General features: G+C 39.7%; 1 protein-coding gene across 1 annotated transcript; it reads right to left on the minus strand.

Annotated features, from left to right (window-relative positions):
* Nucleotides 1-11,873: 11,873 nt before the first annotated feature.
* On the minus strand, nt 11,874-23,182 carry eIF6 (eukaryotic translation initiation factor 6). The gene is made up of 7 exons (XM_067268439.1): nt 22,952-23,182; nt 22,704-22,789; nt 16,106-16,281; nt 15,883-15,993; nt 13,570-13,635; nt 12,159-12,340; nt 11,874-12,045 (listed from the first exon to the last, which is right to left on the minus strand). Exons 1-7 carry the CDS (start codon nt 23,056-23,058, stop codon nt 12,036-12,038), a joined length of 738 nt encoding a protein of 245 aa, XP_067124540.1. The 5' UTR covers nt 23,059-23,182; the 3' UTR covers nt 11,874-12,035.
* Nucleotides 23,183-23,401: the final 219 nt, after the last annotated feature.

Consider the following 23,401-nt stretch of genomic DNA (forward strand, 5'->3'; position numbering starts at 1 on the left):
TGTCCAAACCCAATAACTCGTGGACAGCGACAAATATCACATTTTTGGAGGGCCGACGCGGCTAGATTGCCCGTTGGCGGGTCAGAGGTGGGTTCCACGGACGTGACATCTTCCCGAACTCCTTTGCGACGTGTCCAAACCCAATAACTCGTGGACAGCGACAAATATCACATTTTTGGAGGGCCGACGCGGCTAGATTGCCCGTTGGCGGGTCAGAGGTGGGTTCCACGGACGTGACATCTTCCCGAACTCCTTTGCGACGTGTCCAAACCCAATAACTCGTGGACAGCGACAAATATCACATTTTTGGAGGGCCGACGCGGCTAGATTGCCCGTTGGCGGGTCAGAGGTGGGTTCCACGGACGTGACATCTTCCCGAACTCCTTTGCGACGTGTCCAAACCCAATAACTCGTGGACAGCGACAAATATCACATTTTTGGAGGGCCGACGCGGCTAGATTGCCCGTTGGCGGGTCAGAGGTGGGTTCCACGGACGTGACATCTTCCCGAACTCCTTTGCGACGTGTCCAAACCCAATAACTCGTGGACAGCGACAAATATCACATTTTTGGAGGGCCGACGCGGCTAGATTGCCCGTTGGCGGGTCAGAGGTGGGTTCCACGGACGTGACATCTTCCCGAACTCCTTTGCGACGTGTCCAAACCCAATAACTCGTGGACAGCGACAAATATCACATTTTTGGAGGGCCGACGCGGCTAGATTGCCCGTTGGCGGGTCAGAGGTGGGTTCCACGGACGTGACATCTTCCCGAACTCCTTTGCGACGTGTCCAAACCCAATAACTCGTGGACAGCGACAAATATCACATTTTTGGAGGGCCGACGCGGCTAGATTGCCCGTTGGCGGGTCAGAGGTGGGTTCCACGGACGTGACATCTTCCCGAACTCCTTTGCGACGTGTCCAAACCCAATAACTCGTGGACAGCGACAAATATCACATTTTTGGAGGGCCGACGCGGCTAGATTGCCCGTTGGCGGGTCAGAGGTGGGTTCCACGGACGTGACATCTTCCCGAACTCCTTTGCGACGTGTCCAAACCCAATAACTCGTGGACAGCGACAAATATCACATTTTTGGAGGGCCGACGCGGCTAGATTGCCCGTTGGCGGGTCAGAGGTGGGTTCCACGGACGTGACATCTTCCCGAACTCCTTTGCGACGTGTCCAAACCCAATAACTCGTGGACAGCGACAAATATCACATTTTTGGAGGGCCGACGCGGCTAGATTGCCCGTTGGCGGGTCAGAGGTGGGTTCCACGGACGTGACATCTTCCCGAACTCCTTTGCGACGTGTCCAAACCCAATAACTCGTGGACAGCGACAAATATCACATTTTTGGAGGGCCGACGCGGCTAGATTGCCCGTTGGCGGGTCAGAGGTGGGTTCCACGGACGTGACATCTTCCCGAACTCCTTTGCGACGTGTCCAAACCCAATAACTCGTGGACAGCGACAAATATCACATTTTTGGAGGGCCGACGCGGCTAGATTGCCCGTTGGCGGGTCAGAGGTGGGTTCCACGGACGTGACATCTTCCCGAACTCCTTTGCGACGTGTCCAAACCCAATAACTCGTGGACAGCGACAAATATCACATTTTTGGAGGGCCGACGCGGCTAGATTGCCCGTTGGCGGGTCAGAGGTGGGTTCCACGGACGTGACATCTTCCCGAACTCCTTTGCGACGTGTCCAAACCCAATAACTCGTGGACAGCGACAAATATCACATTTTTGGAGGGCCGACGCGGCTAGATTGCCCGTTGGCGGGTCAGAGGTGGGTTCCACGGACGTGACATCTTCCCGAACTCCTTTGCGACGTGTCCAAACCCAATAACTCGTGGACAGCGACAAATATCACATTTTTGGAGGGCCGACGCGGCTAGATTGCCCGTTGGCGGGTCAGAGGTGGGTTCCACGGACGTGACATCTTCCCGAACTCCTTTGCGACGTGTCCAAACCCAATAACTCGTGGACAGCGACAAATATCACATTTTTGGAGGGCCGACGCGGCTAGATTGCCCGTTGGCGGGTCAGAGGTGGGTTCCACGGACGTGACATCTTCCCGAACTCCTTTGCGACGTGTCCAAACCCAATAACTCGTGGACAGCGACAAATATCACATTTTTGGAGGGCCGACGCGGCTAGATTGCCCGTTGGCGGGTCAGAGGTGGGTTCCACGGACGTGACATCTTCCCGAACTCCTTTGCGACGTGTCCAAACCCAATAACTCGTGGACAGCGACAAATATCACATTTTTGGAGGGCCGACGCGGCTAGATTGCCCGTTGGCGGGTCAGAGGTGGGTTCCACGGACGTGACATCTTCCCGAACTCCTTTGCGACGTGTCCAAACCCAATAACTCGTGGACAGCGACAAATATCACATTTTTGGAGGGCCGACGCGGCTAGATTGCCCGTTGGCGGGTCAGAGGTGGGTTCCACGGACGTGACATCTTCCCGAACTCCTTTGCGACGTGTCCAAACCCAATAACTCGTGGACAGCGACAAATATCACATTTTTGGAGGGCCGACGCGGCTAGATTGCCCGTTGGCGGGTCAGAGGTGGGTTCCACGGACGTGACATCTTCCCGAACTCCTTTGCGACGTGTCCAAACCCAATAACTCGTGGACAGCGACAAATATCACATTTTTGGAGGGCCGACGCGGCTAGATTGCCCGTTGGCGGGTCAGAGGTGGGTTCCACGGACGTGACATCTTCCCGAACTCCTTTGCGACGTGTCCAAACCCAATAACTCGTGGACAGCGACAAATATCACATTTTTGGAGGGCCGACGCGGCTAGATTGCCCGTTGGCGGGTCAGAGGTGGGTTCCACGGACGTGACATCTTCCCGAACTCCTTTGCGACGTGTCCAAACCCAATAACTCGTGGACAGCGACAAATATCACATTTTTGGAGGGCCGACGCGGCTAGATTGCCCGTTGGCGGGTCAGAGGTGGGTTCCACGGACGTGACATCTTCCCGAACTCCTTTGCGACGTGTCCAAACCCAATAACTCGTGGACAGCGACAAATATCACATTTTTGGAGGGCCGACGCGGCTAGATTGCCCGTTGGCGGGTCAGAGGTGGGTTCCACGGACGTGACATCTTCCCGAACTCCTTTGCGACGTGTCCAAACCCAATAACTCGTGGACAGCGACAAATATCACATTTTTGGAGGGCCGACGCGGCTAGATTGCCCGTTGGCGGGTCAGAGGTGGGTTCCACGGACGTGACATCTTCCCGAACTCCTTTGCGACGTGTCCAAACCCAATAACTCGTGGACAGCGACAAATATCACATTTTTGGAGGGCCGACGCGGCTAGATTGCCCGTTGGCGGGTCAGAGGTGGGTTCCACGGACGTGACATCTTCCCGAACTCCTTTGCGACGTGTCCAAACCCAATAACTCGTGGACAGCGACAAATATCACATTTTTGGAGGGCCGACGCGGCTAGATTGCCCGTTGGCGGGTCAGAGGTGGGTTCCACGGACGTGACATCTTCCCGAACTCCTTTGCGACGTGTCCAAACCCAATAACTCGTGGACAGCGACAAATATCACATTTTTGGAGGGCCGACGCGGCTAGATTGCCCGTTGGCGGGTCAGAGGTGGGTTCCACGGACGTGACATCTTCCCGAACTCCTTTGCGACGTGTCCAAACCCAATAACTCGTGGACAGCGACAAATATCACATTTTTGGAGGGCCGACGCGGCTAGATTGCCCGTTGGCGGGTCAGAGGTGGGTTCCACGGACGTGACATCTTCCCGAACTCCTTTGCGACGTGTCCAAACCCAATAACTCGTGGACAGCGACAAATATCACATTTTTGGAGGGCCGACGCGGCTAGATTGCCCGTTGGCGGGTCAGAGGTGGGTTCCACGGACGTGACATCTTCCCGAACTCCTTTGCGACGTGTCCAAACCCAATAACTCGTGGACAGCGACAAATATCACATTTTTGGAGGGCCGACGCGGCTAGATTGCCCGTTGGCGGGTCAGAGGTGGGTTCCACGGACGTGACATCTTCCCGAACTCCTTTGCGACGTGTCCAAACCCAATAACTCGTGGACAGCGACAAATATCACATTTTTGGAGGGCCGACGCGGCTAGATTGCCCGTTGGCGGGTCAGAGGTGGGTTCCACGGACGTGACATCTTCCCGAACTCCTTTGCGACGTGTCCAAACCCAATAACTCGTGGACAGCGACAAATATCACATTTTTGGAGGGCCGACGCGGCTAGATTGCCCGTTGGCGGGTCAGAGGTGGGTTCCACGGACGTGACATCTTCCCGAACTCCTTTGCGACGTGTCCAAACCCAATAACTCGTGGACAGCGACAAATATCACATTTTTGGAGGGCCGACGCGGCTAGATTGCCCGTTGGCGGGTCAGAGGTGGGTTCCACGGACGTGACATCTTCCCGAACTCCTTTGCGACGTGTCCAAACCCAATAACTCGTGGACAGCGACAAATATCACATTTTTGGAGGGCCGACGCGGCTAGATTGCCCGTTGGCGGGTCAGAGGTGGGTTCCACGGACGTGACATCTTCCCGAACTCCTTTGCGACGTGTCCAAACCCAATAACTCGTGGACAGCGACAAATATCACATTTTTGGAGGGCCGACGCGGCTAGATTGCCCGTTGGCGGGTCAGAGGTGGGTTCCACGGACGTGACATCTTCCCGAACTCCTTTGCGACGTGTCCAAACCCAATAACTCGTGGACAGCGACAAATATCACATTTTTGGAGGGCCGACGCGGCTAGATTGCCCGTTGGCGGGTCAGAGGTGGGTTCCACGGACGTGACATCTTCCCGAACTCCTTTGCGACGTGTCCAAACCCAATAACTCGTGGACAGCGACAAATATCACATTTTTGGAGGGCCGACGCGGCTAGATTGCCCGTTGGCGGGTCAGAGGTGGGTTCCACGGACGTGACATCTTCCCGAACTCCTTTGCGACGTGTCCAAACCCAATAACTCGTGGACAGCGACAAATATCACATTTTTGGAGGGCCGACGCGGCTAGATTGCCCGTTGGCGGGTCAGAGGTGGGTTCCACGGACGTGACATCTTCCCGAACTCCTTTGCGACGTGTCCAAACCCAATAACTCGTGGACAGCGACAAATATCACATTTTTGGAGGGCCGACGCGGCTAGATTGCCCGTTGGCGGGTCAGAGGTGGGTTCCACGGACGTGACATCTTCCCGAACTCCTTTGCGACGTGTCCAAACCCAATAACTCGTGGACAGCGACAAATATCACATTTTTGGAGGGCCGACGCGGCTAGATTGCCCGTTGGCGGGTCAGAGGTGGGTTCCACGGACGTGACATCTTCCCGAACTCCTTTGCGACGTGTCCAAACCCAATAACTCGTGGACAGCGACAAATATCACATTTTTGGAGGGCCGACGCGGCTAGATTGCCCGTTGGCGGGTCAGAGGTGGGTTCCACGGACGTGACATCTTCCCGAACTCCTTTGCGACGTGTCCAAACCCAATAACTCGTGGACAGCGACAAATATCACATTTTTGGAGGGCCGACGCGGCTAGATTGCCCGTTGGCGGGTCAGAGGTGGGTTCCACGGACGTGACATCTTCCCGAACTCCTTTGCGACGTGTCCAAACCCAATAACTCGTGGACAGCGACAAATATCACATTTTTGGAGGGCCGACGCGGCTAGATTGCCCGTTGGCGGGTCAGAGGTGGGTTCCACGGACGTGACATCTTCCCGAACTCCTTTGCGACGTGTCCAAACCCAATAACTCGTGGACAGCGACAAATATCACATTTTTGGAGGGCCGACGCGGCTAGATTGCCCGTTGGCGGGTCAGAGGTGGGTTCCACGGACGTGACATCTTCCCGAACTCCTTTGCGACGTGTCCAAACCCAATAACTCGTGGACAGCGACAAATATCACATTTTTGGAGGGCCGACGCGGCTAGATTGCCCGTTGGCGGGTCAGAGGTGGGTTCCACGGACGTGACATCTTCCCGAACTCCTTTGCGACGTGTCCAAACCCAATAACTCGTGGACAGCGACAAATATCACATTTTTGGAGGGCCGACGCGGCTAGATTGCCCGTTGGCGGGTCAGAGGTGGGTTCCACGGACGTGACATCTTCCCGAACTCCTTTGCGACGTGTCCAAACCCAATAACTCGTGGACAGCGACAAATATCACATTTTTGGAGGGCCGACGCGGCTAGATTGCCCGTTGGCGGGTCAGAGGTGGGTTCCACGGACGTGACATCTTCCCGAACTCCTTTGCGACGTGTCCAAACCCAATAACTCGTGGACAGCGACAAATATCACATTTTTGGAGGGCCGACGCGGCTAGATTGCCCGTTGGCGGGTCAGAGGTGGGTTCCACGGACGTGACATCTTCCCGAACTCCTTTGCGACGTGTCCAAACCCAATAACTCGTGGACAGCGACAAATATCACATTTTTGGAGGGCCGACGCGGCTAGATTGCCCGTTGGCGGGTCAGAGGTGGGTTCCACGGACGTGACATCTTCCCGAACTCCTTTGCGACGTGTCCAAACCCAATAACTCGTGGACAGCGACAAATATCACATTTTTGGAGGGCCGACGCGGCTAGATTGCCCGTTGGCGGGTCAGAGGTGGGTTCCACGGACGTGACATCTTCCCGAACTCCTTTGCGACGTGTCCAAACCCAATAACTCGTGGACAGCGACAAATATCACATTTTTGGAGGGCCGACGCGGCTAGATTGCCCGTTGGCGGGTCAGAGGTGGGTTCCACGGACGTGACATCTTCCCGAACTCCTTTGCGACGTGTCCAAACCCAATAACTCGTGGACAGCGACAAATATCACATTTTTGGAGGGCCGACGCGGCTAGATTGCCCGTTGGCGGGTCAGAGGTGGGTTCCACGGACGTGACATCTTCCCGAACTCCTTTGCGACGTGTCCAAACCCAATAACTCGTGGACAGCGACAAATATCACATTTTTGGAGGGCCGACGCGGCTAGATTGCCCGTTGGCGGGTCAGAGGTGGGTTCCACGGACGTGACATCTTCCCGAACTCCTTTGCGACGTGTCCAAACCCAATAACTCGTGGACAGCGACAAATATCACATTTTTGGAGGGCCGACGCGGCTAGATTGCCCGTTGGCGGGTCAGAGGTGGGTTCCACGGACGTGACATCTTCCCGAACTCCTTTGCGACGTGTCCAAACCCAATAACTCGTGGACAGCGACAAATATCACATTTTTGGAGGGCCGACGCGGCTAGATTGCCCGTTGGCGGGTCAGAGGTGGGTTCCACGGACGTGACATCTTCCCGAACTCCTTTGCGACGTGTCCAAACCCAATAACTCGTGGACAGCGACAAATATCACATTTTTGGAGGGCCGACGCGGCTAGATTGCCCGTTGGCGGGTCAGAGGTGGGTTCCACGGACGTGACATCTTCCCGAACTCCTTTGCGACGTGTCCAAACCCAATAACTCGTGGACAGCGACAAATATCACATTTTTGGAGGGCCGACGCGGCTAGATTGCCCGTTGGCGGGTCAGAGGTGGGTTCCACGGACGTGACATCTTCCCGAACTCCTTTGCGACGTGTCCAAACCCAATAACTCGTGGACAGCGACAAATATCACATTTTTGGAGGGCCGACGCGGCTAGATTGCCCGTTGGCGGGTCAGAGGTGGGTTCCACGGACGTGACATCTTCCCGAACTCCTTTGCGACGTGTCCAAACCCAATAACTCGTGGACAGCGACAAATATCACATTTTTGGAGGGCCGACGCGGCTAGATTGCCCGTTGGCGGGTCAGAGGTGGGTTCCACGGACGTGACATCTTCCCGAACTCCTTTGCGACGTGTCCAAACCCAATAACTCGTGGACAGCGACAAATATCACATTTTTGGAGGGCCGACGCGGCTAGATTGCCCGTTGGCGGGTCAGAGGTGGGTTCCACGGACGTGACATCTTCCCGAACTCCTTTGCGACGTGTCCAAACCCAATAACTCGTGGACAGCGACAAATATCACATTTTTGGAGGGCCGACGCGGCTAGATTGCCCGTTGGCGGGTCAGAGGTGGGTTCCACGGACGTGACATCTTCCCGAACTCCTTTGCGACGTGTCCAAACCCAATAACTCGTGGACAGCGACAAATATCACATTTTTGGAGGGCCGACGCGGCTAGATTGCCCGTTGGCGGGTCAGAGGTGGGTTCCACGGACGTGACATCTTCCCGAACTCCTTTGCGACGTGTCCAAACCCAATAACTCGTGGACAGCGACAAATATCACATTTTTGGAGGGCCGACGCGGCTAGATTGCCCGTTGGCGGGTCAGAGGTGGGTTCCACGGACGTGACATCTTCCCGAACTCCTTTGCGACGTGTCCAAACCCAATAACTCGTGGACAGCGACAAATATCACATTTTTGGAGGGCCGACGCGGCTAGATTGCCCGTTGGCGGGTCAGAGGTGGGTTCCACGGACGTGACATCTTCCCGAACTCCTTTGCGACGTGTCCAAACCCAATAACTCGTGGACAGCGACAAATATCACATTTTTGGAGGGCCGACGCGGCTAGATTGCCCGTTGGCGGGTCAGAGGTGGGTTCCACGGACGTGACATCTTCCCGAACTCCTTTGCGACGTGTCCAAACCCAATAACTCGTGGACAGCGACAAATATCACATTTTTGGAGGGCCGACGCGGCTAGATTGCCCGTTGGCGGGTCAGAGGTGGGTTCCACGGACGTGACATCTTCCCGAACTCCTTTGCGACGTGTCCAAACCCAATAACTCGTGGACAGCGACAAATATCACATTTTTGGAGGGCCGACGCGGCTAGATTGCCCGTTGGCGGGTCAGAGGTGGGTTCCACGGACGTGACATCTTCCCGAACTCCTTTGCGACGTGTCCAAACCCAATAACTCGTGGACAGCGACAAATATCACATTTTTGGAGGGCCGACGCGGCTAGATTGCCCGTTGGCGGGTCAGAGGTGGGTTCCACGGACGTGACATCTTCCCGAACTCCTTTGCGACGTGTCCAAACCCAATAACTCGTGGACAGCGACAAATATCACATTTTTGGAGGGCCGACGCGGCTAGATTGCCCGTTGGCGGGTCAGAGGTGGGTTCCACGGACGTGACATCTTCCCGAACTCCTTTGCGACGTGTCCAAACCCAATAACTCGTGGACAGCGACAAATATCACATTTTTGGAGGGCCGACGCGGCTAGATTGCCCGTTGGCGGGTCAGAGGTGGGTTCCACGGACGTGACATCTTCCCGAACTCCTTTGCGACGTGTCCAAACCCAATAACTCGTGGACAGCGACAAATATCACATTTTTGGAGGGCCGACGCGGCTAGATTGCCCGTTGGCGGGTCAGAGGTGGGTTCCACGGACGTGACATCTTCCCGAACTCCTTTGCGACGTGTCCAAACCCAATAACTCGTGGACAGCGACAAATATCACATTTTTGGAGGGCCGACGCGGCTAGATTGCCCGTTGGCGGGTCAGAGGTGGGTTCCACGGACGTGACATCTTCCCGAACTCCTTTGCGACGTGTCCAAACCCAATAACTCGTGGACAGCGACAAATATCACATTTTTGGAGGGCCGACGCGGCTAGATTGCCCGTTGGCGGGTCAGAGGTGGGTTCCACGGACGTGACATCTTCCCGAACTCCTTTGCGACGTGTCCAAACCCAATAACTCGTGGACAGCGACAAATATCACATTTTTGGAGGGCCGACGCGGCTAGATTGCCCGTTGGCGGGTCAGAGGTGGGTTCCACGGACGTGACATCTTCCCGAACTCCTTTGCGACGTGTTATACACAAACAGTTTTTGGACTGCGAAAAAAATTTATATGGTTTCAATTATTCGTGCGAGGTCTTTTGTTTTTGTCATTTCGCTTTTCTTTTCTTTAGATTTGTATTTTGAAAGCGAGATTTGTACGTTTATTTTATCGCCATAAAATATTTTTTAGATTTATAATGTATAATTTATTATTTTGTACTTTTTATTTTGTAATCGTTTTTTTATAATTAAGTAAAACAATTCGTCATGTACAATGAAAGCAGTTCTTGAATTAGAAAATAAAATTTTAAAAAATTACGATTTAAATTTATTGTACTATCTCACAAATTTTTTCAAATTATGTTAGAATTAGAATAGAATACTTTAATAATAAAATACCTAGTATTTATTTTAAATTTTTTTGTTTTATACATTTAAAAGCTTGTGAAACTTATACATTTAATAGTTAATTCACTTGTAGTATACACGTTGACATCAGCAACAACCATGTTATTTTCTGTTTGACTGTCGCGCCAGTGTATCCTGTTTCACACAGGCAATCTATTATTTCCGGATATGGCGACAAATTTAAATTTCGACATTCTTACTACTGTAATGAGTTTATAAAATATTTATTTGCTACCCCAGACAACCGTCTGTTTTGCCCATGAGATGATGTGCCACTGTTTCGTCATTGGAACTTTAACGTTACTTGCTCATTAATAAGTTACAACTTAATTCAACATAAAAGGTTACATCCGATTTTCCTTTCATGACTTCCTGTGTGTATTAACAAAATAAATATTCTTTGGTACTTCTGGAATGAAAAGAGTGCAAGGGATTTTTGACTCAACTTGTATACTTGAAATTGGTATTGTACAGATGACATCTTACGTTTTTGTTATGAACACAAATCTCTACGAATTACTTCCATTTTCGAAAATTTTTGTAAAATTACTGTGGCTGTGGCACACACATAAAAGGAAATATAAAAAATAAATTATAATTTTGATTTTGTCAAACTATTTTGTCTAAAATACTAGAAACAAGGTGCATGATTTGATAGAAACAAAATTTCCATATTTTTTAAGCTGAACATTTTTTAAAAGTGATTGCAAGTTTTTACTTTTAATTTGAAGTTGAATTAATCTTTCATTTTTAATGAATGAAAATCTAAAATAAATTGCCATTATCACATTAAAGCTTTCATTAAATGTTATATTTGTACTTACTTATAAGAAAACACTATTATATTCTTACAACAATCTATTAAAAGATTTTTGTCATAATAAATTAATAGTTATATGAATAATTATGATTTTGATTATATAGTGAGGCAGATTAACCTTCCAGCTTACAAATATGGCTCACACTGAAATCTTAGGGGGTGGAGGTAATGATAGGGGGGTGGAGGCACACATGCTGTTTAACTCAAAGCCATTTAGTGACAATTGAAATTAGTGTAAAATAAAAATACATTTTAAGAGATTCCCGAGTTACATCAGCAATCTTTAGTGTTAAGATTATTGCTTGGTGTGGTGTAGCAACTTTTGAAATGATTGACCAATCGTTTCATATTTCTTTAAAGATAAATGAGGCAGGACTGACGGTAAATTCAGCTTGCTCCATCAAAATGCTTCAAACCTTCTTCAAATAAAGTTGTGCCAGTTTGATGTTGAATACCAGAATCTGATTTCAAGGGATAGGAACGATGGCTGACACTAAAAACAATTCAAGACCTGTGGCAGAGTTGGAGCGGACATCGGGGATTAAGGGGCAGCAATTCACCTGACATGTTGCAGAAAGTCATACAAAGTTTTAGGAAATGATTGCAAGAATGTGCAGACAACAGGCACCACTTCATACACTCAATATTCAAAAGGTGATTATTTACAAATCATGTGTTAAATTCTTTGAGGTTAAGATACAAAATGATGAAAAATGGATTTAACATACTTACATAACTTGTATGTTATTTTAATTTAAAAACCATCAGGTTAATTTGTCACACACTGTATGTGCAGCTTTGAAAAAAAATTTGAATAAGAAAATATAATAAAATTGTATAAAAAAGAAATCCAAAGTTAAAACACAAATTTATTGCATGCAATATACACATTGTTCATATTTTCAATGTGAAGAAATACATACATACAATATGCAAACAGAAGCATTTCTGACTCATTTAGTATATGAATTATTGTGAATATTTTAGTTTTGATGAGAATCATTTATTTCTTTACACCATACTGAAAAGAAAATAATAAAGAAATTAGAATTTTTTATGTATGAATATTTAAAATTAGTTAGCCATGTAAAATAAAATAAACTTCTTGCTATTTTTGTTTTATTTAAAAAATACCTTTCAATTAGAGATGCTCTCATGTTGCTTGTGATTGCAGATGGTTGTGCTTCACTTAATTTAAAAACACTTTCAACAACTGATAATTCTGTGCTTGTTGTATCCATTCCACAAAAAGCTATCCAATCATTTACTACCATTCCTGCTCCTATGACGTCACTTCCTCTATTGACCGTTCCTGCCTAAAATAAAAATTAATTATAAATAAAAAAATTATATATATATATATATAATTAATATATATAATAAAAATTATATATATATAAATCTGAATAGGAAAGAACAAAGTTACAAAAGAAAAAATTAACTATAGTTTGCCACACGACTGCTTTGTTTTTATTTCCATGGTGTATATGTTGCGTGACAAGTACACCACAGAAGCCGAGATATGACCAGTTTCATTATGTTTATTACTTTTCTTCGTTTAATTTTCATCTTAAATATTACACTATGAATGGTATTATATAGTTTAAGAGGATTAATAATGATCAGACCGACCCTGCTTTAGGAGTGTGAAATTTGAAATTATATTTATCAGATACAAATTATTATTCTTAACTTTCTGTTGCTTATTTTATATTTAAAGTATATATTTAGCCCATGTACTGAAAACTGGAAAACTAGAAATCTGGACCACTTCCAGTCCCAAGCTTGCTGTATGTGAATTCGAAAGCAGTATATGCAAATGCAATCAAACTTTCCAAAGGTAATCTTCTCATCCAGGAGTTCAGTGACTATATTTAGGCCTTATATTTAGCAATTCAGCAAAACCTCTACTAGGTCTTATTTTTGGGGAAACATGGTAAGTTATCCAGATAACAGTCCTGATCTATAGAAAACTGCTAGCATGTTATGAGCATAAAAACAGGCCTGAAAGTAAAAAGCAACTGCAAGAGTGTATTAGAAAAGTTTTAGTAGCACAAGCTTGTTATAGAATACTTGAAAAAGTCATCCACTCTATGCTGGAGTGCTGCAAAGCTATTATTAAGGTTTAAGGTGACCTTATGAAATACTAGAATTCCATTCAACAAGAAATAACTGTTTGTGTTATGTTTTTCAAGTTTACTTATGCTATGAACCTTTTTTCTTCCATAATCGTGAATGGCAAGTTCTCATGATGAGGCTCTGGTGTGACATAACACTTATGTTTGATATAACATTATGTACAATAATTTTCATTATTTTGGTTGATTCTTCTTGGTTTCCTCTATTACATATGTTATCATTAAAAAATCACAATCAGAGCTTAAATATTCTACTTTGCAGATCCGTCGGATGCTTTTTGATATATACCATAGGTAATGCAATTTCCAAGATGCTACTATACAATTTGATAAATTATATAATTTATAAATAAAGAATCTTTCAGTTTATAATTTTTAAGTATAATTTAAAAAAGTATTATACTTACAACTAAAGGAACTTGAAGTAATGATGATAATTCATCTTGATCCTGAACTGATGTTCTTGGGTGTACCTATTAAATGTATTAAAGAAGGAAAGTTTTAGTATTTTTATAGTGAATACATTACAATGCATTCAACATTTTAAATAATGTTAGCACTAGATTAAATAGAAAACAGAAAAAAAAAATGAATTTTCTAAGAATGATTCTGATGTTACAAAAATAAAAACTATCATAATTTACTTAATTCAAAATTAAATTCTACGTTATTAATTATCTATGTAAATTTTACAAATAATTAATTAATTACGTTAGTTTATAAATAACACATTTTAGCCTACAAATAACCTGATTTTTAAACCTTTAATTAGTTAATTAATAATTATAAAAAGCTTATTATTAATACAAGTTTGGGAAAAGTGACTAAATAAAGATTACAGAATAAATAAATTGACTATGAGAAAAAAAAAAAAACAATCTTTTTCTTCTTTTATTTTGAATGATGAAATGATGACAAACTTACAAGTTAAACTTATAACTTCAAAAACTTATAACTTATATTTAAAATGTTATTGTTCAAGATCAATGTTTTATTTTAAGATATTTGATGTAGGTTTTTTTTTAAAATGTTCTGTATTCTTAACTTTGTTCCAAAATGTTAAGTCTGATTGTAAGCTAAAGAAAGTGTGATTAAAAACACAAAGTATTTCTTACCATGATACCAAGTATTTTATAGCTATTTAATATCACAGTAAAGTTTCAATAAATTTGTTATATGTACATTTAGAATATTTAAAGTTTTATCAATGATTACATAGGATGAGAAAATATAACAACTCACTGCAATTTTACAAGTAGAAATAATGCAACACCTTTCACAGTGAATAAATATTTATTTGAGAACAATTTCAACCTATTTATTAGACCAACAATGTCTGAACTGCAGCCCCAAGTCAAATCCAGCCCACAAACATATTTGACACATCACTTATAAATAACTGAAATAAGCTTACTCTTTGTAATTATGAAATATACAAAATATTTGTGACTTATGCACAATTTGGTTTGGTAATTGAAAAGTTTGGGCATAAATACACTAGACCATCTTCAGCATTAAGAAAATGAAAACAGAATATTACATAAGCTGCATTATTCTACTATAATCATTTACTGTATACTCCCAATTATCTGGGCTAATCACAAGTAATGAAGGCACAGATAATCTGCTTTGAAGAAACATGGATAATCTGTTTTGTATAGGTAAGTGTTTTAATGAAAACTCATTAAATCCTCTACTAGGTCTTATTTTTGGGGAAACATGGTAAGTTATCCAGATAACAGTCCTGATCTATAGAAAACTGCTTACTTATACTATTGTACTATTACTTATGCTTATGTTAAGTCTGATTGTAAGCTAAAGAAAGAGAGAGAGCTTTCATTAAAACAGACTTATTTCTTTTATTTAGTTTTTAACTTCATATTAAATTTAACATAGTAGGTTATATATTATGAATAAAATATGTTTTGAGAATGACAATTAATTAATAAGCTTTAGATGTGATCAGAGTTGAATAAAACTTTCAATGTACACAGAAAACTCGGAAAAATTTATTGAAGTACTTTGCACTATGAATTTCTTGTATTATTAACCAAGAATGAAGGTTGTCAGCTAGATCATCATAAAACATCATTAATTTTGCAATAATAATGATTTATTGATAAGGAAATAATTCAGATATTTTCTTCAAATAATTTTACAACTTATTCAATGAAAATGAAAAAAAATAAATAAAAACAATACACACATAAGTAAAGCCATACTGTTCAAGAATTGACTGCACTTACTGTACTTGTTAGGCCATTTAATTTATGCTTGGACTTTCTGGAAGTAGTTCAAATGTTCAATATACCATTTTACATAGCAAGAGTCAACAACACAGATCTTTTTAATTTTAATGCTAATATTTGTATTCCTGACATAAACTTTTATCAAGATGTAAGCAAGCACAGATAATTCACACACAATCAAAAGTATACAGTATTATTTAGAACTCTATTTTCATTTTCTTAATCCTGAAGATGAGTCTAGTGAATGGATTGAAAATGTTCTGAAATAAATGTTTATTCACTGTAGAAAATTTTGCATTTTTTCTTATGAAATAAAAATAATGCAATAATAATAGCTCAGTTTTTAAATTGAGATTGCAACATAACTAAATTTCAATATTGACATAAATTGAAAAATAATGAATAAATATAATCATATCCTCTTATTTCTGTAAAAATTTTCATATAATGGTATATTAAAAGGGTACTTACCAAGCCACCTTGATTACTTAAAGCACAATAACTTCCAACAAGTACATTATCTGCTATTGTCTGTCTAAATACTTCAACTTTCAGTACATCAGCTATTATTTCTTCAGTTTCCTATTTAAAAATAAACAAAATATTATGAATAAAATTATCAAATATAAATAAAAATATTAAAAATTTGTATTTATTTGAATTATTTTGAAAACTACTTGAAAAAATAAAATACCCTATCAAGATCGGGATGTGTCAGAGCAACATAATCATTACAAGCAATAACATTTCCTAAAGCAGATAACCTTTCTTCTATTCTCTGTATTTTTACAGAATCTGGAAGAGAATTTCTTAAATGCTGTAGTTCCTGATCAGTAGTTGTATTTGGAACTAGAAGACCATGTCTGTTACCTGATAATTATAAAAAAAATTCTGTATTCAAAACTTTCATCATTTTCATGTCTGAAATTTTAATTACAGATATATATTTTTAAAATTCAGATTTTTAAATACATTAACAGTTGATAAAATTTGCCAGGACAAATACAATTTTTAAATTTACAAAATTTAAAATGATTCTTGAAGTAGACAATACATAAAAATGTGTCTTCTCAAATGTATTTATTTTTTATTTGTGAAAATTTTTAATGTTTTACATATTGAGGTGAACGAGTAGTCTGAAATGAAAGGTCAACTCCACTGTGAAACTTATTTTCCTCATGTGCATGTAAAAAGACAAAGTGAGAAGACACATTTTTATGTATTGTCTACTTTAAGAATTTTCTTAAATTTTGTAAATTTAAAAACATTGATAGTATTAATATATATAATATAATATACCAGTATGTGTATATACAGCATGTATCAGAATGATGTTTTAAAAATTTGGGAGATTGTAGAGGATGAAATTTTGAACGTTTTGATATGAGGAATCCATGGCCAAAAATGTGATATAAAGTTTCTACTGCACTTTGAACTTTGCGGTCGGTATGCTGAATGAAACAGCAGAATACAGTATTTATGACAAGTTTTATTGACAAAACAGTAGAGTACAATCAAACTGTACATCGAATCAGTGGCTTCACTACTTTAAAGTAAATGTTCAATGTGACGACCACGAACTTCGTTACATAATGTGCAATGACAAACCATGTTTTGTCCGACTCTCTGCAAGATGCCACGCTCCTCTCTGATGGTATTCCTCTGGGGTTATGTAAAGTCCCTAGTGTACGCAACACCTGTAGGAACAGTTCATGAGCTTACGGAGCTCATCTTTACAGCATTTAATACCATCAGAGAGGAGCATGGCATCTTACAGAGAGTGGTACAAAACATGGTTCGTTATATATATATTAAAATATAAATAATATACAGCAAGTCTTCACTTAGCATAGTCGATAGGTTCATGGAAGCTGTGATGTTAAGCAAAAATGCCAAATAACAAAACCAATTTTGCAATTGGCTAATTGATATAAGCAACATATGATTCAGTTATTATTCTAAATAAATTGTGTTTGCATCCAGCATTTATTTCCCACCTCACAGAATGTTTAGAAAGAAAATTTTACTGTTTTTACTGTTTAGAAAGAAAATTTGCCAATGATAATTGTAAATGATTACAACTGTACTTATATCTTTCCTCAACAATGCTATAATAAAATGACATTAAATGAGGACTTACTGTATATATGTTAATATGGATGGAATATATTCAAATTTTCAATATTAAAATAATTCTACATTTTTTTTCTTTCTAAATACCTTTAGAATATTTTTAAATACAATAATTTTTTATAGTAGAAAAAAAGGCATTTATTCATTTTTATTCAGAAAATACCACGAATTTTTTGAAAACTGCCAATTTTGCTGGAAGGCTAATATATTTACAAAGATATTACATTTTTTATTTGGTTCAATTTTTATTGTAAGAGATAGCACAACAGAAAAACAATGAAAACCTGTTTTCAATAATTCAGATTTGGCCTAAATGTTTTTTACTAATGTTTTGGCCTAAATATCAGTTACTGAAATTTAAATTATTTCAACTCAAACTTTTGTGAAAATTTAATAAAATTTAAAAGCCAACTTTTCTTTTTACTTGTTAAAGACTAACAATTCTAGGATAGGTTTAAAATTAACATTTGATGATCTCCCATTATAAAAAATGATAAAATGAAATGTTTCATCAATTTTATTTAGGCAATGTATCATAAAATTAAACTAAGATATACTCAATTTACCAAATTAAACTATTTAATTGATAGATGCAGAAGTTGTTGGATTTTGAAATTTAATTTTGAATAACTACATAATTAGAAAAATAAGAGGGCTCGGATATTATGCTTGCTATTCTGAAGGACCAGGGTTTGAATCTAAGTTAATCCTCAGGAAAGCTTTATGAGTAGTTAATCCCATACATGTTGCACTGTCCCTCACCATCCAACTACTCCATTACTGATCTATTTTTAGAATATTAATGGGCATATTAAAAGATCTTTTGTGTCCTCAGATTAGAGAGAGTTTAAAAAAAAGACAAAAACATTTTTTATAATATATGTTTTTTAGATATGCTCTACATTATACTAATTTTGTAAGTTTAGAAATATTTATTTAGAAGAAATTACAAATTTTTATGAAAATAAAATATTTTTGAAAAAACTATTTAAATGTAAAAGACATGCAAGCAATTTCATTAAAAAATAATGTTATTAGTAGTTTAAGTTAATCATAACAAATGCTGTATTTACTCGAATAAAGAAAAATTAAAATAAAGAAAATTAATTTATTAATACAGTTTAATTTTATTTTGTTTAATAACAAATAAAATATCAAATGCATACATTGTTCTGCAAAAATTACTGACATTTTAAACTTTAAGGAAAAATCTTGTAAAATTGACAACATAATTTGTTCATGTAAAGCTGGACAATCGGAAACTTTTTTGCCAATTCTTAACGGTCGAATTCACTCCTCGTCAATTACACTTATGAGTTTCTTCGAATTATGATTTCCAAATAATCATCTGTTTTCACGTGGGAATGAATTAAAACTTATATCAGGCTCTCATGTAATTTTGGAATTCAATTCAAAAGCTTTGCTTTTCCTATTGCTATTCTTTACTCCTGACAATACACAAGAACGATTCAAACGAGCCAAATAAAATACTTTTGTTTTTAAACACCAGAAGGTGAGAATCCAGTAAAAAATGCAAATACAATTTACAAAAATTATACAAAAATGAAAAGAATCCTTCACTCGTGCATATAGATTGACCTAGGTTTTTGAAGCTGTGATAAATGAATAAAAACCCCGTCTTATATGCGAGTAAATACGGTAAATAATTGAAAGCTCAAGTTGGTTACTAAATTATTAGAAATTTCCTAATTATATACATAATCATGTTTTCAGTATGAATTTTCAGGACCACTAAAAGCATAAAAAAATATCAGCAACTTATTTTTATTATTATATTTAATTCAATTTAATTATGCATTATATTAAAATATAAATTTTAAAATGTTTGAAACAAATCATTGCTCGTCAGATGATTTGAAACAGTTCTATGCAGAAATTTTTTAAAACTAAATATAGTATTTGTTTACATTACATTAGAGATAATATGTTTTAAAAATAATTTAATTACAGATAAGTACATTTTGTCACATATTATAATGAGCAATTATTTATTGTAACATCATCACAATGCCAGGCTGCAATTTTTAATTTATTTAATTTAAAATATATGTTCTCCACCTCAAATTAGTATTGTAGTGTCTTGCCCCTGTACATCATACTTTTCCTTTAACAATGGAGTCATGACAGTCATCTATTAACTGCTTTCAGGGTTACATTTTGAATTGATATAACATGGCTTCCAGTTTGTATCAGTTCATATATAGTTAATTGGGGCCTCCTGCCCTTAAGGTTTCCATATCTGGTTTCGGATTTCATCTATCTAACTCCATTCTTGAGATTAAGAAAAGACAGATGTAGACCTGTAAATTCTCACTGTCATCCAAGTTTTTCAAATTGCAGCCCAATAAAGGCTGCAATTTGAACTGATTCAGATTCTGAATCGTTTTTATCCAGCCCTCTATACCCACATCTATCAAATATTTTATATAAGATGGATTTTAAATGATTAATATGTTTCAAGGAGAAAAAATCAAAAAATTATTTAAATTAGTACATTATTGCCACATTTATCTCATAATAGAAGAAAGTTTAATTTCTAATCTAATGCATGTCACCTAAAACTGATATTTGTGTAACTATCTTCTGTATGACGTGATAAAAAGTAAAGTAATTGTTAATATTTCATTTATCAAAATTTTATTATCAATTTTATCTTTCATTTTTTCTGTTTGGAAAACTCACTGTTAGAGATGTCATCTGGCATTTCAATCTGAAAGATCTATTATACCAAAAATAAACAGAACATAAAAAGCTTTATTAAATGAAGTTATCACATTCCAAACAAATATAAAATCACATTTTAAAAAAAATCTAGAGTTGATTATGCTTTTTTCTCTTTCATTTAACAATTACTTGTATGGATTTATTACAAGTAACACTGATTGCTAAACAATACTTCTTCCTAAATCATGACCATTTTCAATGTCATTCAAACACCTTCTTAAATCTTTTGTTGCTAACACTTTTTCGGCAGGGACTTCTTTAATTTCACCTTTTTTTTATCTATATTGTTAAAATGTTTTCTAAATCTTCCACTGAAAAATGTAAGAGATTGGAAACTTTTGCATTTAACGCAAAACCTTCCATCCTCTTTGTTCACATTTTTAAAATGTATTGATTGAACTGTCTGGATTACATCATTTCTAATCTATTGAATGTTATTTTCTTCTTCTAGTACAACTTATTCAGTTTTCATACCTCATTTATTGCAGTACACCTCACTAAAACATACCTTACAAAGTGTAGGCAATGACTAAATTACTCTAATGACACACCAAACTATTGAAACAAACACATCTAAAACTTGGAGTACTTCATCAATCACCATTGTTAGGTAATCAGATGACTTCTGGGTATTGACCTTCAAATTTTAATATGTTTACATTAAATGGGGCTTGAAACTGCAGACTCTGTTACAAGAGGTAAAATTAACCTGGTATGCCTGTATTTTATTGTCATTGATATTCACAGTAAGTGCCCAAGAGAGATAAGGACCTTGAGAGGTGCAAGTGATACTGCTGAATATGGCCCATTCTGAAATTGCAAAACCTGAAGTTGACTGTGTTCAGCAACTGTTTCTCATATGCAGTGTAGCACTATCTTTCAAGGCTGTCAGATTAGAGACCATCCATTTAGATATTATATTTTATGACAATTATTGAGAATAGCATAATCTATTTGGTTACATATTAATTCTGTGCTATTTACATACCAAAAGAAGAGTTTGGGCGTGATCTCAAGGTATCATAATTAATAATAGGCCCAGTATGCAAGAGAAAGTTCATGTTCAGCTCGAGAAATTTTTTTTTTATACATACATATCTCAAATTTAGTGAATTAAATTACTAAATAAAAATCCAGCAATGAGTTGCTTAACTTTTCCAGCAACATCTAAAACTGCATGTGTGGTGCCGTCTATTATGATATTTTATTATTAAAAACTTCTTATGTTTTAAGTATTATAAAATGGCAAAAAGCTTAATTTTGAGGGTAGGGATGGTTTTATAAAAAATTGTAAATGCTAATAACAAGTAAAATCGTCATTAAGTCCAAGCCTACTGGAAATACACATGATCACCGTCATCTCCTCACCCCCTTGCCATTTAATTAATTTAATAACATCAATCCCTCTAATAAATAGTGTTGCCACCTTTACAAAATCGCCAACCCGGACGGCAGGTCAGGTTTGTTTGAACAGAAGTTCCTGACGCATGTGCAACGTCATTTTACAATGCGAAGAATAACGTGCATGCTGGTTCTAAATCAGTTACAGTTAGTTGACTAGGGACTTGCGTAAGAGTGACATACAAGCAAAAAAAAAAGAAAGAAAAAAAGGTCGAGAGGCAGGTTGCACATCACATGTCAGCATAAACAGAGTAACATGGCAGAATGGCAGATGAGTTTCAGTGAGTGTGAGGTCTTTCGTTTTACAAATGGTGTAAATTTATAACAATATTTGCAAGAACTTTGTTTCATTGTAATTTCACAATTTCTATGAAATTTCCGGACAAAATTAATAGTTTACCTGGACAGTGAATCAATTCCCGGACTGTCCGGGTGGTAACACTACTAATAAACAAACCTCCCTGCAAAATTTCAGAAATTTTCAATAAAAAACACAGGAATTATTAAGCTTCAAACAGGGTGAACAAAATTGTCCCTCCTTCACAAACTAACATCCATATGTACAGAAAAACCCCCAAATTTTTACATTTCTCAGTGTTTCAAGGTCCCTAGTCCAAAATATAAAAATCTGGAATCATGTTCTGACCGACTGCCATACTTTCCTGGCTGTTATATATAACAAAGGGAAAATAAAAGTCAAAAGGAACCAATGTTATGCACATGACCCTTCGCAAGATATAATCCACCAAAAGCAACCTATCTAGAATTTTGAAGACCCTCAAAAATGGAGTAAAATTTAAAAGTAAAAAAAAAAAGACAGAAGTATTTCTCAATGGTTGGCACTATATCTGTTCAGCGAGCAATATATTGCAAAGGGTCACACGTAGATCATTGGTTCCTTTTGCTTTTTTTTACTTCTACAAGTACGATCTATTTCTCCAACAAAGCCCGAACCATCTCACTCAGAGCTCCAATTTTATCGAGTTTACATTGTTAAATTATACATAACTTACCCACAGAAAGACGTCCGACAATGCGGCATCCAGCAATGGAAGCGTGTATCACTGGAATGACATCTGCCAATTCTCCTTCAAAAACACTATTAATAAAAGGGTAAAGGTCACTTTACGCATGATCAGAATGTATTTCAATAGTTTTATCATTTCAACAATTAAACATAAACCCAACATAAAATAACTCAAAATTTTCGGTTTGAAATTAATTTAAATTCAAAAATATTTGTTTTATTTTTATAAATTACCTGTAAAAATTTTCGGAACCACCGATCGCAACCAAACAATAAGTATTGGTCAATTTAGAAAAAACACCAACTTCATTATTATTTTCGAACTGAGCACGGACTGCCATAATTACTTATTTGAATATAATCCAGAAAAAGAAAGCTTACTAATTACAGATAGAGAAATATTTAAGCCTATCGGTTACAGTGATTAAACACAAGCCTCGTGTCGGTTATTGCAATCCCCCTCTGAAACGTCTAAAATCGTAAATGCGCCCTCTTTTAAATTGCAAGATATTATGAAATATTACTTTAAATTTTCTGAAAAATTTTTATTTAATATATATTATATGTAAACATTATAAAAATTTTAACTTTAAAAGATTAATTTACAAAATTATTAAGCACTAGCAAATTATTATTATTATTATTATTACTATTTTTTTTTTTTTTAAATGTTTTCCGGAGAGG

The sequence above is a fragment of the Centruroides vittatus genome, unplaced genomic scaffold (genome assembly GCF_030686945.1).
Source record: "Centruroides vittatus isolate TY-2023 unplaced genomic scaffold, ASM3068694v2 contig_3271, whole genome shotgun sequence".
Taxonomy (NCBI): domain Eukaryota; kingdom Metazoa; phylum Arthropoda; class Arachnida; order Scorpiones; family Buthidae; genus Centruroides; species Centruroides vittatus.

Bases quoted from the DNA above. Each gene is read 5' to 3' on its own strand.
- eIF6 (XM_067268439.1), bottom strand. From the start codon at position 23,058: ATGGCAGTCCGTGCTCAGTTCGAAAATAATAATGAAGTTGGTGTTTTT. The intron at 13,636-15,882 runs GTAAGTACCCTT...TACATTTAATAG, and splicing joins TAAGTAATCAAGGTGGCTTG to GTACACCCAAGAACATCAGT. The intron at 12,341-13,569 runs GTAAGTATAATA...TTTTTATTTTAG, and splicing joins TACTTCAAGTTCCTTTAGTT to GCAGGAACGGTCAATAGAGG.